This window comes from Numenius arquata, chromosome 11 (assembly GCF_964106895.1).
Source record: "Numenius arquata chromosome 11, bNumArq3.hap1.1, whole genome shotgun sequence".
NCBI lineage: Eukaryota > Metazoa > Chordata > Aves > Charadriiformes > Scolopacidae > Numenius > Numenius arquata.
This window is the reverse complement of record NC_133586.1, coordinates 19,719,244-19,739,090: the sequence shown is the minus strand read 5'-3', so window position 1 is coordinate 19,739,090 and position 19,847 is coordinate 19,719,244. Positions and strand designations below refer to the sequence as shown.

Genomic DNA, 19,847 nt, shown 5'->3' with positions numbered 1-19,847 from the left:
GCTGCTGTTTTCAATATTTTTATAGTACAGTAACACATTTTGTTTTTTAACAGGATTGCACGTTCTTCACTAGGAAAGAAATCCTTCGGTAAGTAACCTGTATTACATTTTTCCTTCATGATTCCTATGGAAGGGACTAAATACTTTTTTTTTTCTGACTTGTGAGGAAACCAAATAAAGCCAGTTATTTTGCATGAATGAATGAATGTAGGATTGGACTCAAGATACAATTATAATATGTAAATGTATATAGGGAAACAGGTGGGAAGTAGCTGGATGTCAATATCATAGGCTTTTTTAGGGATAAGCCATCGAACAGTCGAGAGCCAGTGACTTTTTATGAAGGCAATTTGCTGCTTTTTCTGCTCAGTTATACCAATGAGGGCACATCCTTCAATCAGTCAGTACAGGTTTTGGTATGGACTTAAATGTAGGGAAAACTGGTGGAACTTAAACTGTGGAGTGCTAAAAATGCTGGTGGGGTTTATTTTAGTGTTGGTTTTTGTTTGTTTGTTTTTCTGTTCAAACTTTCCCTATAGAAAAGTCACAAAGATTAAGTTCACTACTAAGCAATAATAGAAGGTCTCACTGTTTGCAGTAAAAGAGACTTGGGTTTTGTTGGTAGTGATGGATTGAGTCAACGTGAAGTATTGTCTGCCTTTGTCTATGCTGACTTCTTGCCCTGGATCCTGCCATGGATTCTTGACCTTCTAACCATTCAGACTAAAGATCTGTAAAACCATGATGAAGATCCTGTCCTGTCAATACACCTGCTGTTGTTTTTCCTGAGGATTTTTGCCCCATTAGGGAGTGAGAATAAATCTGCGGTATGTATCTAGACCTAGAAGCTCATAATGCTTCAAGATTCTCAAATGTGAATAGCTTCTCAGACATAGGAAGCCTTTGTTCTCATGAATATTGGGAAATGCTCTGAGATCAAAAATAGACATGGTATCTCAGAGAAATGTTCTTTGCCTGTGCTCTGTTGCTGTAAACCTCAGTAAGGCTGATGTTCAGTGACTGTGAAGGCAAAAACTAATGGCATGGCTTTGAGTTGGCTGCTTTATTTTTTGCTGGAAACATAAAGGTGGTATTTCAGCTAATTTCTTGCATACCTTGTTCTCATTTCTCACAGAGAAATGATGCACTTGCTCCTCAGCAGCGCACATCTCCGAGACCATTGTGCAGTAAGACCATGCAATACCACCACCTGAGCCAGGATTTAATTTGATCCCTCTCACATAACTGTTATGGTTTAAAATGATCCATGACGGTGTGATGGAATAAGACAGAACGTGTGTGCAGTGAGTGGGTGACAGGTGGCCCAAAGAGAAACTAACCTTAATGCAGGCTAGCTCCAACAGAGGTACTGGTGTCCTCAAAGTGAGTCAAGGCTTCACAAAAGTGAATTACTGTAGCATGGATGTAACTTGTTTAGCAAAGCATCCCTCAGCTGCAAACCTCTAGGAATGATGCATAATCGTTAGCTATAGAGAGGTGTCATTCTATGTTTGTGGTACCCTACAAAAACTCATCCAGCATCAATAAAAATGAATGGTCGTTGTATGTTCTGCCAAGGCTGCAACGTTGTTAGTTCTGCTTGAAAACACTGACTTTGGGAATAACAGAATTTGTCGTCACAATTTGTTTAGAAAAGCAGCCGTGAATCTGAAATAACTGAGACTTTATGGTTTAGACATCAGAAGTGATTCGGTGATATTCCTGTACCATTATTAGTTCTAGTAATTGGATATGGAATAAAAAATCCTCCTTATGTAGCCCCTAAATCTCAGATACATACATTTTATAGCCAGAAAAAAAAAATCCCCAATGGTTTAGTGTAATTTCCTGTATAAATCAGACCTTTAGCCACTGTCTAAATTTTGTAAAAATCAATACATATTGTTCTTCTGTTTCACAGATCTACCTTTATACACAACTTCTGAAATTAAATTTGTTTGGATTGGATAAACTGAAAAAATTGCTTTATATTTCTAGAATTCCCTTTAAGCTCAAAATTGTTAAAGGCTTTATAAACAGTGAATTACTTCTATTTGTAATGTGTTCCTATGAAGGAAATAATTATGAATTAAGGATTTTAGATTTTACACAAGTTAAGCTTCTCTTTGTCGCTTTGAATGCTCAGTTTAATCAGAGAATTGGGACCGTTCCTGGGGAAGTGGTTTGTAAACTGTGACACTATGTCATCTTGCTCTTAGGATTAATTTCTTTTTCTCCTCTGGGACAATCTCTAAGGAAATATTGGAATTAGCCTGAAAGAGTAATTGATTTCCACTGCAAGAAGAAAAATGACTGATTTTGGTACTTGCGCATCTAAAATACACCTATAGAAAAATTTGTGGACAAATAGGAAGCTTAAAACGTGCAGTATAGGTCCAATTTAAAGAAAATGACATAAAATGTGACCAATTTTATAGGAAAGTTGTAACATTGGTGGGGAGAGAAGGGGAGAATGGACTCAAAACTGTAAAATGCTGGTGAAATAAAGGAAATAAGGACTCAAATGTCTCCACAGAAGTTGTAATTAGGAAACTGCTTAATCTGAATAGGATTTTTTTTTTTTTTAATTCAGAAAACAATAGTTCCAAACTGTAAATTTGAACCATCATATGCAACTGAGAAAATAAGTGTACTTTGAAAAATACACTGCAGATTTCAAGAAAAGATATTCAAAAGTAATGAAATTAGAAAATGTCATTCGATGGTAGGCGAACAGGAATTTACAGTGTTGCAAAATCTGGCTATGAAATGAAGAGTCAGCAAGTTCTCTTCTCTTTTTCTGGATAAAAAAAACTTGTAGAGAATGAATGTGCAATGTGCAGCTTTGACAAGCGGATAAAAACTGGCTGAAACGAGATATTTCTGTACAGAATCATCATAGAACTTTCACATTCATTCTTCTGTTTTTCTTTACATGTGAGACGTGATGAAGCTTGATATCAGGGCATTGAAGACAAAGTTTCAAAACATTCTCAAAATCACAACAATACATGATCTGGATTTGCAAGGTTTTTTTATATAACAGTATTCTGGGGTTGATTTTTGGTGTGTGCCATATCCAAAACCTGAGACTGTATCGCACACAGGACCTTTGGTAACGGTAAAAAACAGGTCCCAATTTATTTCAGCAGGCAAGAGCACTCCATTGTCCTGGAGGACTGTTGGCAGCATGAAGGAATAGCTGAGTAGAAATGGATCTTTATTTCTTCTTTGACCTAGGCAGATTGCACGGTACTACAAATTCCACGCTGCTGGACAGGACACTACATGTGTCTCTCTCAAAACTGTGTAGTTTGGAACTAGATTTGCAGACAGATGATTTGTAATCTTTTTTTGCATGGCAAGTGGGACACAGAGTAGAGGAGGTCACCGTGATTCATAGGACTTGAAGATAAAGGAAACAGGATTGAATTGTGGAAAAGATTCTCTTGCTGTTCAAGAACAAGAGGATGCTTTTCTAAGGACGTTTGACATGGGGACTATGTGTGGGATAGGGACCGGGGAATTGGAAGCTCCTGTTTACTTCCTTACTCTGGCACTATTCTATGTAAGCAACTGAGCACCTTTGACAAATTGCCACTGTAATTTGCCTGTATTTCCTACACTTCATATTTTTGTGCCTTTTAAGTATGAGGGTATTTCCTTTGTCTTGTCAGTTTAGATTGCAAGCTCTGCCTGGTAAGAATAATTTGAACTATTTTTAGTGTGCTAAAACTGATCTTAGTTGTAGGTTTTACCTTACATGGTATGAAAAAGCTGTGCTGGATATTTTTTTGAGGCTTATGGTGTCTCTGAGAGGTGTTATTGACACCTGAGAGTCCTGGTCCTTTAAACAGAACTAAAGAACAGTGAAGTGTTGAATGTGGCAATACTATTTAAGTTAAAGCAACCCTGATAGATTTTTAGTAAGTACTGTTTCTCTAAAAAGCATAGAAATGTAAATAAAGAATTTTGTCTTAGTTTGCTTTTCTCTCTTCAGTAAAATAAAAGGGCATGAGTGATGCTAATGGTAACACCCCAAATTGTAATAATTTATTGTGAAATAGAAGCGCAGCTTCTTCCAGTAAGAAACATTTAATGGACCTCTGCTTGAGTACTGTGAAAGCCTAATAATACATTTTGTATTTTGTAACTGAAGTTGCAAGGAAACAGTCTATTTCCTGAGAAGAAAACAAAGCATGCACTTAGACTTAATTACATTATTTATGCTTATGGGCTGAGTATGGGAGATAAGCGAGCCATTGCCTGTGTGACTTTGCACCCTATCTGTATCAAAAAGAGCAAACCAAGAAATTCTTATGAGAAACAGTGCAACCTTAGGATATGATTGTGAAAATTAGATATTCTTGGGGTAAGAGATGAGGTTAATGGATGGTGAAAAATAGATGTTCTGTTTGAAAAGTACAGTGTGCAAAGCTGAATATGAACGTTTGATGTAAAATGCTTAGAAGAATAAAATCATGGGAGTAGTTTTGTAAAGGCCTAAAATCGTGGGAGAAGGAATAGTCATTTGGAATCATTGTATTTTCTTTTTTGCCTTATCCTCACAGTGGGATGTTTCTGCTTATTGGGAACCCCTATACATGATCAGTTTATGATATGGCAGATAGTCATACAATCAATAGCATTCATTGACTGTATATGAACTGTTGAATACAAATTGCTGTCTAAGGAACAGCGTAGAATCAAGAGGTATTTCTGCCTGTCTGAAATTTTACTGGGTGGGAATAAAACGGGTTATGACCCCGTCGTTAATTAACACTGATTTAGCATGTCCCCACCTCAGTTAAGAGGGAAGCAAGTACTGTTGTGCACATCTTCATGCACTGCAGAACGCTCTCGGGTGTGATGTGAAGGAAGCACAGGGCCACTTCTGTTTAGGCTGAACTGAATTTCTCATGCATCTGTGAAGTTCAGGGAGACAACCCGGCAAGGAGTAACCTTACCAAATTAAAAAAAAAAGAGAGAGAGAGAGAATAGTTTTCTGGCTAAAGTCAGCCCCCCTGTCTGGCTCATCATCCAGCTGCATGAGTGTCAGCATGGGCACAAGGGAAGGGGCACAGTTGTGTAGATGGGGATGAAGGGATGAACATGGCTGCTCCAATTTAAATCAATTTGAACTGATGTAAACCAGCATGAGACTGCAATTAGGTGAAACGGGCTAAGTGGTTTTATCTGTCCCTACAGGAAAAGTAGCCCATCAAAAAGCCCAAACAACAACAAATCTATTTTCTGCTGGTTTAATGAGCTGAATCAGCTCTCCAAGGGATAGGATGAGTGCTAAAGCTGGCACAAGAGCCAGAGCGAACTGAAATGCAACTGAAAATGAGGAAAGGAGAGGAGAGCAAGACTGAGCATTTCAGTACCAGTAAGGTGTTAGAATAGCTTAGTCTAACTTTAGTATTGGTACCAGCATCAACTTAATTCAACATAAACACAGGCTGCAGTCAGAGGGGTTGAGGACACATTCTCTTGATTGATAATCTGGGTGTGGAAGGCATTATGTTTGCAAATTATCAGGAAATAGTAGGATTTACAAATTTAAGGTGAAGAAGAAAAGAACACAGAATAATGAAAATGGGTCTAGGAAAAAAAAAAGTAAGTTAGACTGCAGCAGAAGCAAGCATGCCTGGTGAAAGAGAAAAATAGAAACCATAGGTCATTATTGGTATTTGATAGCTACTTATCACCAGAAAAGATTAAATACACACTTAAGTCTTTATTGAAGATGGTTAATTTTAAGATGTGCTTAAGACAACTAAGAGGATTCACTCATGGGCCCAGGGTAAGAACGTGTTAAAGAATGTTGGGTAATGCAGACATATTTATGTTATCACTGACTCAAAATACTTATAGGACAGCTGACAAATTTTTAGAGTTGTTACTGATTTCGTTGGTAGGTATGTGTTAGAGCTTTGAAAACATGCCCTGCTTTTCTGAAGGAGAATGTGGAAGTTAGACAAGTGTGTATAACTTCAGGCACAACTCTGGTGTATGGAAAGATGCCATAACACACTGGCAGACCATCAGTTCGTAAGTGCCTGCAACATAATACGTGCTCAGAGTCAGCCACTGTGGAGTTGTTAAAAGCAAATCTCTTCCTTTGAGTGGCTGCTGTTGTGGCTAAGAGAAAAGAAGCAGATGCAAACATATCTTTATTTTGGTAAAGCCTTTTATATATTCCTGTATGTGTTAGTCCTTTTTCTACCTGTGTAAGTGCACTCAACTCTTGGCTAAGGTAGTATTGAACATACTTAGAAAATTTGTAAGAATGGTAGGAAACATTGAGGTGAAGAGGGTTGCAGGCACTATGAAGATCAAGAATAGCTTTTTCAACAGTGCTCAATATATTAGAGAAATTATTAGATCCAAAATCAGCAAGAGGACGTTCACACAGCCACATACTAAGAACTAAGAAAAATTTGCAAGTGCAGAATGCAATGTAACAAAAAAAAGAAAAAAATGGGGCAGGAGTTAGTTGTTCTAAGTGAAGTGAGCATAATTTTAACAAAGAAACAAACCCCCAAATCCCCTGATGCTCTTGCAAAAAATAGGGAAATGTAGTTCCAGGGTGCGTTGACCTCAGCATTGTACATAAAACGGGAGAATTCCATTCCAGTCAGCAGTGTTGGGACCTGAGTAGGAATAGACTGTCCAGTTTTGGGCATCGCCATTCAAAAAGATTTGTTGTACTGGAAAACATCCAGTAGAGAGAAACAACCATAAGAGAAAAAATTACATATGAAGAAAGGTTGGAAAAGCACTTTATTCATAGCATGGATCTGTTTATACAATGTGCCTCTCTTGTGATTGTAAATGGGAACAAATGCTTGAGTTGTCTCTTACAAGGCAGTAGTTCTCTTACGCAGTTTTGTAAATCTGATTTTCTAGCAGGCAAGCTTTTATCCAGTAATAATGCTTGTCTGCTAGCCAGCCCATCTGTTTCTATTTCTCCCTGTAGACGAGTACCATTTGGCAAATACCCAGGTATTCAAACACAGGTGCTCTTGGATTGCCTGTCCGAGCCAAAAAGCACAAAATCTGTAAATTGAAGTTGCACAGCTTGAGACTGACGTAACCTAGCTAGACAGTTGCTGGGGGAATATGGCACTAAATTACCAAGCTGGGCACCCTCTGGACAGTCAACAAACCTTTGAACCTTTTTGTAGAAGAAAATTAGTAATTCTGTTGCATTCACTTCTCTGCCTGTTTCTTGGCATGTATTAGAGGGCTGAAAGGTGAGGTGCAGAGGAACCCTTCTGGCCAATTCAGTTTTAAATCTGAAACGTCCCTGAACTGGGCAGATAAGCAGGGATTTCCTCCAAGTGTCTGGAAAGCCTTCCTTATATGGAGCAAATGCAGCAAACTGCTGGAGATGCTTCTCCCTGTGGAGCAAGTCGTTACGCGGGTGCAGGGAGGGGTTAGAATACAGCTCCTGTTTTTCTAACAATCCCATCTTTCCAAAAGCTTGGGGAAATCAAGTATGCAGAAAGGGGAAATTCCCATATTGTCAGCTTTGGGGGGAAAAAAACATCTGCCAAGAGAATAAAGTTGGGGAGAACTCTATACCCTTGGGAATATTCCTGAATTTTGTGCAAGAAACTACATACAGGAAGAACATACATCCTGAAGCTACTATTGATCTTGTTAATTATGTTTCTATTCTTGTTGTTAACAAAGTTTCTGTATTCTCTATGAATGAAAAAAAAAAAGGGCTTCTAGACAATTCCTGCATCTCCTGTACCATAAAGCTTTCCTCTATTATATTTTAGTCAGGTTGCACCTGTTTTGCTAGGCTCAGGTGAGCACAATATCATTCTCAGTGTTGATCTGTATGGAACCTGGAGTACTGGTGTACTGTGTCCAGTTGTGGGCACCCCAGTACAGGAGAGATATGGAGCTACTGGAGAGAGTCTGGCAAAGGGCACCTGGGATGGTCAAGGAACTGGAGGAAAGGCTGAGAGAGCTGGGATCTGGAGGGTGCAAAGAAGATGGAGCCCAGTGACAGGACAAGGGCAGTGGGTACAAACTGAAAGCAGGAGGTTCTGGTTGAACATAAGGAAGCATTTTTTTTAATTTTTTTTTTTTTTTTTTTTTATGTGAGGGTGACAAAGCACTGGAACTGGTTGCTCAGAGGTTGTGGAATCTCCATCCTTGGAGATATTCAAAAGCCACCCGGACATGGTCCTGGGCAACCCACTCTAGGGGCTGGGCCAGATGATTGCCGGGAGTCCCTTGCAACCTCAATTGTTCTGTGATTCTTTGAATTACCAGCGGAAAAGGGGTCTGTGAGCAGTTTTTTCAGTGGTGCTTCAAGGAAGGAAAAATACTATAAACTCCTTTTATCTATACTTACTGCACCTCATGAAGTTCTGTGACCAGCAGAGTTACATGTATTGAAAGGCAAAGCCTTCCTAAGTACGACTAGATCTTTTAGAATGAATTTATTAATATAAATTTTCTGCCAAAAACATTTATCATGCAGAATTTCTTTTTAATTTTACTGCAGATGGTTTATGAGAATATTTATTGAATATTGTCTTGAATTAATTTATACAATTTTGCATTGCAGACGAAAGAACACTTGTTAACTAAAAGGCTCATCTATCAGCCTTTTGTCTTCCTCTTATGCTGCCTTTTTATAAATCTGATTTCTGTGTCCAGTTATTGTATTGTATTGATATAATGAAAATAACTTCAACTGGAAAGCATAGAAGGGACAAGGCGTATTAGTAACAGAAACGTATCAAAATTCCTTCACCTTTCAACTCTCTCTGCTTGTGTTGTTTTGTTGCTTTTTTGTTGTTTTCCTGCTTTGTTCTTTATTATTTTGTCAAAGTGTGGCAATTTAGTGACTTCGGGCTTCCTGTCATTTTGGTTCCAGCTTCATATGGTTGGATCTCTTTCTCTAATAGACTGTTCTAAACTCTTGCAATCCTTGGAGGCAGTAATTCACTGAGGAATTGCTGCAGCACAGAGATTTATGCCTTAGTTACCATGTGCAACACTTAACTCTTGTTACAAAAGCAGTTTGTGAATGTATGGCATAAATCTGAGACCTTGAAAGTACTTTTCTTATCAGTTGCAGGCATTCCTGAAGGCCCCTCCTTCCTCAGTTTCTCAGCCCCAGAGTAAAGAACTTCCTTCTCTTTGAGCCATAGCAACTTTTTCTCTGTGTGGCAGACTTAGAGATAGAGGCCTGTCTGGACCTGTTCCCCAGCTCTCCGATCACACATTTGTCCTCTGCAATACTAGCACTATAGGACAAGAGAGTATGTGCACCTCACCGATGCACATTGTTACAGGGCTACAGCCTCTGTGGCATCACCTGTAAATCAGTTTCCGTCAGTGTCTTTGCATCAGCACGATGCATTCTTTCCTGCAGCCTGTGCAATCCCATCTTGAACCCTGTTGCTTCTTTTGCTTCCTGCCAGCTGTCTCCAGGGGCTCAGAGGGGCTGAGTGCTCAGCTCTGTCTGTTTCCAGGGCTATGGATGGAGTAGTTGGTGCTCCTGCTGGTCTCTGCAGTGCTGAATTCTTCTCTGCATATTACAAGAAGTCCTTCTCCAGCTGTTGTGTTCAACTCTGGCATCTGGACAAGAGCCTATAGCTTTGGCTGTGGTGAATAACTGAAAGCACATCTGCACAGCAACAGAGCGCTTCTCTGGACCTGCTGCTGTTTATTCCATTCTGTACAGTCAGTCTCTGGTCAGGTCGTGCCACAGCTCCTCTGAACTCCTTGTGGCACTGTCCATCAGCGCTCACTGCTTTGCTTCATTGTGCCAGTTAAGCCATTTTGCTATTTATGTTCTGCAGAGCAATCTAGAATTTACTCTTTGGGGTGATCTTGATTGTAATGTTAAGGTATTTGAACGTATTCCTGTTATTTAGGAATAAACAGGTTATATATTGCTGAATAAAAATGTTTTCCCTTTGCAACATAAATCAAGTGACAATACTGTGAGGGCAGGACCAGAGTTGGTGAGATATTTGTTAGGTTCTAAAGGCCACTTTAATGTCTCTACTTATTTCTAATCAGTGAGTCATTACAAACTTCTATCATATGCTTTCAGTACTCCTTTAGTGTGGAGTTCTTATTACAAAGGCAGCCCAGGCAGCTGTGATGTGTTGTCACTACACTTAATGGTGGTGATTTGTGTATATCAAGCCAAGGAAGAGCTTCTCCCTGGTTTAACACACCCACTGATGACCTTGGGTACAATCTGATTTTCTCTTAAATCTCAATAGCAAATTAAAACAATTGCTGTAGGGTGTAAGCTTGGAAATTTCTTTTTTCAGGTCCACGCATGTGTAGCTGGAGGCTCTGATATGACTTCCCAGGAGCCATCCCAGTCAAGCTATGTCCAGCAAATACCCACAGTGTCACCCTTGCTGACCCCAGGATGTCACGCCTTCAAGAAGTAGGGACAAACTCTGACCCACCTTTTTTTGCCATGTAAAATACTCATAAGTGGTAGAATGAAATTTAGCCTAAAGGAAAAGTAGGCTGTGGAGGCAATGCTATGTTGGGTTTGGGTTTTTTTTCTGAACACAGCTTTTTTGGTTTTCTCTTGTTGCTGAGCAGCTGAGTTGATTTAAAAACTTGTGCTGCCTACAGGTGATTTATTCTGCCCTTAATTAATTGATGAATTCAATAGAAAAAATACACTCCCATTTATTTGCACAGCCAGTACTGCTGTTACAGTTGCATCAGCTCAAGGAGCTGACTCTGAAAACTTTTGTATTTTCAAACACATCAGTTCCCTGAACCTCACTGCAGTTTCCTAAGTGTTAGTGCTTCTACAAGGGAGGTGGGTGGGCTTGAAATTTCTGTAAGGGCAGATCAGCGGTTTGGGCTTAGACTGGATTAAACTGATACGGAATCATAGCCTTAATCCTCGGATATAGTACATTAAACTTTAACATATACCAAAATCTGTGGGGACAGGGCATCATCAGTAAACTGAATTTGTCACTGTGTTCCCTCCCACTCTCATCTTTGGGAGGGAAGACACTAGTAAACACTGCCAGCTTTTCCCCTCCTTCTTCCATGCAGAGTAAATAAGGCATCCTGGCAACAAAGAGGACACATCCAGGAATGGGCATGCATGCATCCAGAAGAATTTTTTGAAATAAATATCACTGCAGGGCCTGTAGTCACTACTACAAAGACAGTGAGGCTGGTTGCAGGTCCTGGGCCTCTGAATATACATAATGCTCTGGACATGGTAATGGCAGCCTTTCCAAATCTGTATGTGTTCAGACAGCACTGCAAAACCTTACATTGCTCCCCTGACAAAACGTAAATGTTTCTGGGACTATGACATTTAGCTGAAGTAGATATAGGTTATTTTCAGATATGCTTCGTGTTGAGGGGTATGCCAAGTAAAAGGACAAAAAGACTTTCCTCTCTAGGTCACAACTGCTTCTGGTGTGTTCATGTCATCTTATAGAAGCCTTCTGCTTCTGTAAGAACAGGAGAAATATTAAATCCTTTACAACAGAAGCTTCTTTATTTTCCATTTACTGTTAGTAGTTAATGTTATTGAGACGTGTCAGAACAGTCAGTAATCTGTACAGTGCCAACCAGGGCAGCATTTGGGAGATGATTACTGGGTCTGACTAACAGTATTGCTCATAGTCCTTGATCCCAGTATGGCAGGGGTATGACAATTTGATGTAGTGATGTATTGCATTTGTTTTCTACAAAATCTGGTCGCTTGAGAGACTGGCAATCCAGTGCTTCATTTGTCATAAAACAGCACATGGTGTCCCTGAAGAACTTTCCAGCATAAATAACTTTCAGTGGGAAAAGGTGTTACTGTTTTTTTTGTTGTTGGTTGGTTTTTTTGTTTGTATGTTTTATTAAAAAGGATAATGGAGCTCGTGCAACATCCTATATGTTGGGTTTGGAACCTAAGCTAGAGAAATCTTACGGCCTTTTTCATTGTGATATTAGCTACTCGTGCCGGGTAGCGAGGCTATCATAGAGTTGTAGGATCCTTGCAGATAAAAGCATGTGAAAGACTATTTTATTGCTGCAATTTAGTTTTCAGGAATTGGATCACAGCCATTTCCTACAGACTCATTTGGATGCTTTAGTGTGAAATCCACTCAGGTGGAAAGCTCTTATACCTGCAGATCTTTGAGCGATTTCATGAATTAATGGAAGAGTTAGGAGGAGGAGAACAGGATATCAGAGCTGCCCTCAAATCTACCATTAATTACTTGCACATTTCTGTGTCTATCATCTGCCTTCCAGCTAATTCCAGCAGCGCCCAGCTGAGCCCGAGGCAGCGTGCTGGAAGGGAAGGCTGCCTACTTACTAGTGCCCGGCAGCTCCTTTCTGCTCATCTTCAGAGAGAAAAGAAAGACTTAGTTTCAAATGGACGGACTGGCAGAATACTATCTCACCAGATTTCTGTAAAAAATAAATATTGTCTGCATTGGGGATGTTTCTGAATAAAACACAGGTGTAGAAACTGCACGTGTTAACGTATGAATATGTATATGTATGTAGGGACGTATATATATCTTACAGTAAAGTTATTTGGCAGGAGGAGCTGTCTTCTTGCTTTGGTTGTTTTTCCCCACCTCCCACCCCAGGGCATGCCTTTCCCTTTCTGATTCTAAAAACTGAGTTCTGTCAGCAGATGTGTTGCTCAACTCCATGCTTCTGGCTGTAACTCCTTGCAGAAAGGAAAGAGAAATTAATTCTGTTAATCCGTGGCAGCAAACTAAAGGAATATGTTTTTATTCTGGTCCTTTGGCAGTGTTTTTAGCTAAAACCTAATCCCTTCAGAGGGATGCTTTGAATGTTTTCTTAGAGGAGCTTTCTGAAATGAGCGTATTTACATTGTACGGAGGTGTAAGTGTACTCGGGTAGTATCATTTTTTCTTGAAGGAATTGCAAAAACTCGATGTCTGTGGTAGTGGTAAGAGCACAATAAGAAAGAGTGCATCAGTCTTGGGTAATTGTACTCATCACAGAGCCATCAGGTGGACATACTATATTATTTGCAGTTAATGTAGGTGCCTTGTCCGCAGTAAAATAGGAATGCTTTTGTTTGCCTTATACTGGAAGACCCAAATTAGTTGATACCCGTGGGACCAGAAAGGCAGTTCTAAGATCTAACACAAAACTGAATTGCTCTGCTGAGTGCTTTGCAATTAACAGCACAATATCATCCAGTTGAAAAATCGGATCCTTCTTTCAGCTACTGGAGAGTTTAGATTAATTTCACTATAAATAGGTCGTGTTAATTCCTGTGGACAAGATTGTGAATTCTGTCAGCAAGCAATGATGGGTTTACTTTGCAGTGATATTGCGTGTTATAAAGAGACTAAACCTTTGCCCCGAGAAAAGGAGTATCAGTAAGCAGCTGGTAAGGGCTGTGGCTGTGCCCGCTTGTTGATCTCTCTCCCTCTAAGCCTCCATCGTTGAAATAAAATTGTTGCTTCACAGCAAATGGCAATAGGGACATCACATTGCAACCTGTCATGTGCCTTACAAGCGTATTTCTCGTGTTGGAATAATATTGCTTGCTTTATAGATATAATTTCAAAATTTCTTATTTAATTTGGTGAGCATCATAAGAAGCTGTATTTCTACCAAAATAGTGCTGAGTACCAGATGACTGGGAGTCACAGTGGTGACAATGAAGTGCTGCTTTAAGTACTTTTTATTTGTCACCTGAGTATTCAGTCTCCGTTGTAGCACTGTGTTATTCCCAGTACTAAAGTAACTTTAAACTCACATTGTTGTGGTGGCTGCTTTTGTTACCATGAGCATGTGTTTATTTAATCGTGTGATATGATTGTATTTCAGTAAGAGATACTTTCCCACAACATTTTTAGGATTCTGTCATATGTTTGTTCCCAGTAGAAATAGACTCAGCTTTGCTTTTTTTTTTTTTTTTCCTCCAATCAAGAGGTTTGTTCAGAGTTTTTTATTGAAAACTAAGAGAAATCCCATACCTTGCATTTGAGATTGATATAACAAGCTCGGTAAACTATGAAACACAAATCACTTTGTTTCAATCCCTTCTGTGTCTTCTGAAAGATATTATGGAGAACTCCTTTAAGATGCCCAACACAGTGCCTGTATTCATAGTCCTGCTGGAGGAGACAAAGCAAAGACAGAAAAGTCTAATACTAGAGAAAGTAGAGAAGAAAATCTTGGCAGTTAAACTGGGCAGGTATTACCAGCTCATGTGTTTTGAAATGTTGCCCACAATGGTCAGGCTGTTCCAATGATGAGTGCTTTATTTTCATGAAGAGTAGGGCACCACTTCAGTAGTCTAGGTTTAAAAAAAAAATAAAAAAAATTTCTTAGATGGATATTTTATTTTAAAGGTTTGCTTTCCCGTAAGTGCTGTTAAGCTGTTTTTCCTGTTGTATTTAGGGCCATCTTTGCTCTTTACAACAGAGAAATCAGTTGCTGGAGTGGGAAATGGCTCTCGCGTCTTGTATTACACAGTATTTATGAAATGTCAGAGTGAGCTGTGGCAAGAAGCTGAAATATGCTTAGATCAGTGGATATTTAATTTCCTGTATGGCACAGTATATTGCTGCGTAGTGTAAACACATTCATTTCCTGAGGTCCAGACAAAACATATTTCTATGTTCCATTTCAGGTGCTCTTTGTGACACGTCATAATCATGACCAAAAAGGTGCTGAGAAAAAAGATGCCTGTAGATTATTTTCTCCTAGTTTTTTAAATGAATTACCTGCATTAATCTGAAATAGTTCAGTTGCTTGTGGGGCCAACTGAGGGGCTGCTGAGGCTAAAGCTGGAAAAATGAAGGGGTTGGCGAAGCATTACTTCCAGTATTACTGTTTTGTTTGTGTTCAGTTGTTTAAAAAAATGTTGATTTCTATTTGTAATTGTTAGTATACCTAGTGAGCAGGCAGGATTTTTTTTTGTTAAAATGAAAGTAAGTCCCAATATAATAAATACAGCTTTTCAATATAGGTAAGTAGTACATGTGACCTAATGAGAGGCCAGAATTCTCTGTGCTAGTACACAGGACATGGCAAAATGACCACTTTCTGTCCTAAGCACTGTATCAAATAGGTGTAAGCAAAATTGATTAATGATAAAAATTACATTTTATAGTACATTTTCTAAGTTTTCTGTGAACAACAGCTACCTAATCTTCCTACCTATTCTTTTTACGTGTGGTATTTCTTAGAGGATTGACAGGTCACACATTCATGCTAAATATATTGATTTCTCACTAATCTTTGAGCATTAGGATACAGGTGTTCCCTCTCCAACCTTTTTGTGCTGTCATTTGAGAGTCCTGGATTGCAGATACTTGTCTGCTAGAATGAGATATCACTAGGATCAGTAAAATCAGCAAATCAGTAGAATTAATCTCTCTCATATATGAATTGCTTGTAGACAGGTAATATTTTACTTACCAGGCAATTTCTGTCTGTAGCTTTTTTTTAGAGGTCAACATTTGAGATCCATTGGTGAGTTTGAATTGGATACCCATTTTACTTGAAGTGTTTCTATTCCTAGTTTGAGTGAGCATCCCAGTGAGAACAAATGTGCTAAGATAGTTTTAAAATTTGCATCCTGCTTAATTTAATGTTTTATTTACACATGGCTGTTCTCTCCTGGCTTTTGAAACCATTCACTGGAATATTTGGAGACAGCAAATAAAGGGTGGGATTAACGCTTGTTAAATTAATTAACAATTAAAAGTAACATCGTAGAAACACTTGCGCAGTCTTTTCCCAGGTTGTGCCTGAGACTGAGAGTGTTTTTATAATTTACTGATGTTCAGCTTCTAAACCTTTAGAAACATTGATGTGTTTCATGGCCTTTGCTGCTTCTTTCTGAGCTCTCTTACCAAGACTATAACATAATGCTTTTAGCACCATAAGCAAGCCTTAGAGAGTGAAACTACGTTTGTGATTGTTTGACTTGCATCTCTGGGAAAAACACTTGTTTATTGCTTTTAAAAATATACTGGTTTGATGAGTAAGCTGAGCCAAGAATGAAAGAAGACTACGTGCAATGGAATGAAGTGGAAATGGTCTGTGTGCTGGTGTCAGCCAGTGCTAGAACTGTAAGACTAAATCTGCTATGTTAGAGAGGCACAGATAGGAAAAGGGCATTTTGAATTCAAAGTAAGGTCCCCCAAGGATACTGTTGTCTATAGCATCATAGTTCCATATTGTTTGGCTTTTAAATTCCTTGAGCTGTTAAACAGCAACTTTTTCTTGCATAGTGCAGATCAACCAATAATCTGCACTGAGATGTGATCCCTGGGTTATACTCACAGTGTTAGTACATTGGTCCAGGCCTATTTCTTCTGTGCGTGTAGTACCTATATGGTGCTTAAATGTTATATACAGGTATTGTGAAATACTACTTAGTTACACACCTCAGGTTACGCATGGCTGTTAGTAGCAGTCATGCTGGATACTGCATCAAAGCCCTCTTTTTTTTTCAAAAAGTGGGAATTTGGTGGGCTCAGACTTGTGCACTAAAAAGAATAATTAGAGCTGCAATACAAATTTGTGTCTGGTTACTGTATGAATGGAATTGGTTATTTAAAATTGGTCATTGGCTGTTTTTTTCTGCTTGTTTACAGGTTGCATGGCCGATACCATGAAATGGCACCAAACGTTGTGCCCATGGACTATACAAAGGACCCAGATGTTAAACTACCTATGCAGCTTATAATAAACATGCCTGAGCTGAAGGTATCGCTTCTGACTGCTTACAAACTGTATCTTCTTAAGTTTTGTAGCTCATCTGCCAGAGGTTTTGCCAAATGAGTTTGATATCCTGAAGCAATGTGGCATGCTGAGGTCTTCCCCTTCTTGTTACTGTTCAAGGGCAAAACCAGCCCCAGAAACTGGCAATTATTTAGGTGGATGTTCTTCTTGCAGAGATAGTTGGAATAGATGTTGAAGGAAATGAGTAGGAAATCAAATTAAATTTAGCAATCTTTCCACTTTGTATATATCGATCCCTTAGAAGCCAATGGGATCTCTGCGTGAAGAGCTGGTTAGAAATCAGAAGTTCTTATCTCAGTGCATTGATAGGAGATTTGCCAGAGGTGTGCAAAGCATTGTTGATCAAAAGTAAAGATTTTCCCTTTTTTTCTCAGCTGCAAGAGCACAATAGATACTATTGTTCTTAATTATCAGGAGTTTTTTCAGGAGTCATTACATGATGTGGAGAGACAGTCCGTGTAACTACAAATGAGAGAAGCACTAGGAATAAAGCAATCACTGCAAAAAAAAAATAAAGGCAGTATTTGTTTTTATTATTTTGTCAGTTTAATGATTGAATATGGTTTTAACGGGTCAAATGTGATTTTTTAGCATTTATTTTTAAAACAAGTCAATGAATTATGTTGTGTTTGGTCTCGTGGTCTATTTTTCTTTTTCACCTATGCAAATTAGTTGACATCGTTAAATTACTATCTTGAAGAAACAACTATACAATCACTGTGATAGTTGCATGAAGTTTTATTAAACTTTTTAAGAGCAATGCCATAAAAAAACCAACAGGTGACTAGAGAAAAATTAATGCACTACTTTTCACAAGGACAAGGAACTATTGCATGCAATTACCAACAGACAGCTGACATGAGGTGTGAATACATAGAGGAACTCATTGCCACAAGACAGCATTAGTCTTCAAAAATTATTTAAGTGCTTTTATAGAGCAGAATTCCACAGATTGCTATTAAGTTTTATGATCTGGATGTAATATCTAACACGGAAAGTCCCTGAAATGCTCATTGCATTGATCTTATTAATTGCCTTATCTGCTACTGGTTCCAGTTAGAGGTAGGCTGGTGGGCTAGAGGGACTGATAATTATGACAGTTCCCATATTATACTATTTTCCCCCCCTTAGAAGCAATCCCTAGGTCTGTTGGATTTGTTATTAAGTGAGATTTGTCCGAGATGATTTAATTAAAGCACCTGTTCTTAGCAGTTACCTGGAACCAGTCATTTGAAGCTTAGCAGCTAGACAAAAGCAAGAAGATTCTTCATCCCGAAATAGGAATATTTGCCTAACTTACTGAAATGCTGTCATGTTGGATGGACAGCTGTATATAAAAATGCAAATTAGTGATGCATGCAATACAATACAACAAAAAATACTAATGGTCTTACTTTCGTGAATATAAAATAAACTAATCCATTTTTTTTAGTAGCTGGCAGGATGAAATAGCATGGGCTTCACAAAGTCTAAATACATGGGAGCATCTTGAAGTATTCTAATAGTTTGGCCATCTGCTATTTTTGCTTATGCATAAATATTGAATTCTTATCTTTATGATAAAATATATCATCCTTAAGGGGTTTTGATTCATTCATCCCTTACTGCAAGGAGTTTTGTATCCCTCTAACAAGTCTGCAACTCATTCATCACTGTAGCATCTTAAGTGCTTACTTATACTGGCACATCTGGTAGGGACAATCAATATTACTTAAGTTTTATATTGTTATCTCTAGGATCTTGATAAATATGAAATTCTCTGCCTCAGTTATGTGACTCTGAAGAGTTTAGCTGCCAGGTGGCTGATAGTTGCTTTGTGAAAAATCAAGGCTAAGTTCAGAAAAGAAAGCAAGAAATTATAATTGTACACTTTTTTTTTTTTTCTTCAGTGATACAGGGTTGAACACTTACGGAACGGCTCATTCTATGAAAACCTTAGAGATAGAAGACAACTATATTTACAAGACAGCCTGGTACTTAAGCTGAGATATAAACCAGAAATTTTATATCGTGCCATGATTAGATTTTGAGATACAGGAGCACATCCCGCTACCTTAGCAAACTTAGGTGGTAATGATAATAGACTTCCTAATAGATTTCCGTAAGTCAAGTGGATGATAATCTATCTTCTTGCACCACACCACATCTGTGAGGCTTTCTGACCCTGCTTTAGAAGATGTCTCCAGGGTAATGTAACTTGATTTTATGAAATCAGCAGGACAAAATCCAGTGTCAGGTTTTATAATAATTCTCTCCCAAGTCTCATAAGGCTGTGGAAGAACCTTAAAAATATTGCTGTCAAACCGCTCACTTTATTTCAGGAATTCCGGCAGTTCATAGCGAAAAGTGCTTTCAATAGCTAGTGAGCTTGTTTCCAGTAAAATATCAGTTAGAGGAGACTAGATCTTCCTCCATAACTCTTCCAAAACATTGACACTAGAAGCTATTAAAATGCCACCTAGGATCTCTATTATAAACTGGGGTCTTGGTCATGGAGCATTTTGTGATTTCCTGTGCAGACGGCGGGGAGGGGGAGAGAGAGTCTTTCCCCTAGAGTTCATTTTCCAAGCAATCTTAGGTGGTAACTCCAGCTCATACACGATGAAAAAAAATACCTTTAACCTTTGCAACTTGACCAGACCGCTAAATAAATCCTTATGGTGTTTTCTTTCTTCAATAAATTTTCATCAAGGTGAAGACATAGCCAACATTTAAATCTTAAAATAGAAATAAATAAACTAAATGTCTATTGAATTTTAATAAAATTAGTGATAATTTCAATGCACCTGGCTTTTTTCATATACACATTACGTTTCTAGTTACTGGCAATGTTGGGCTCAATACCACTGCAGATTCTGACAAATGGATACAATCAATAATGCACTTTTCTAAATTAGATTCTGCTACTGTAAAGAAAGATCTTTACCTCCCGCATTAATGTTTTGAGCCAGGATTTTTGTGTTTCAAAGAAAAAAGAAATGCTGGTGGTCACTCACTTTAATTGGTAATGAATTATTCACTAACTCATGATTCCTAAAAGTTGAAAGTGAGGACAAGAAATAAATAAA

General features: G+C 38.5%; 1 protein-coding gene across 1 annotated transcript in view; it reads left to right on the top strand.

Moving 5' to 3' along the window:
- CIB2 (calcium and integrin binding family member 2) overlaps positions 1–19,847 on the top strand; it is a 50,686-nt gene that overhangs the window by 17,158 nt on the left and 13,681 nt on the right. Inside the window, exons 2-3 of the mRNA XM_074155984.1 lie at positions 54–88; positions 16,632–16,743. Of these exons, the coding sequence (XP_074012085.1) occupies positions 16,654–16,743 (90 nt within the window). The 5' untranslated portion in view covers positions 54–88; positions 16,632–16,653. The remainder of the gene's footprint in view (positions 1–53; positions 89–16,631; positions 16,744–19,847) is intronic.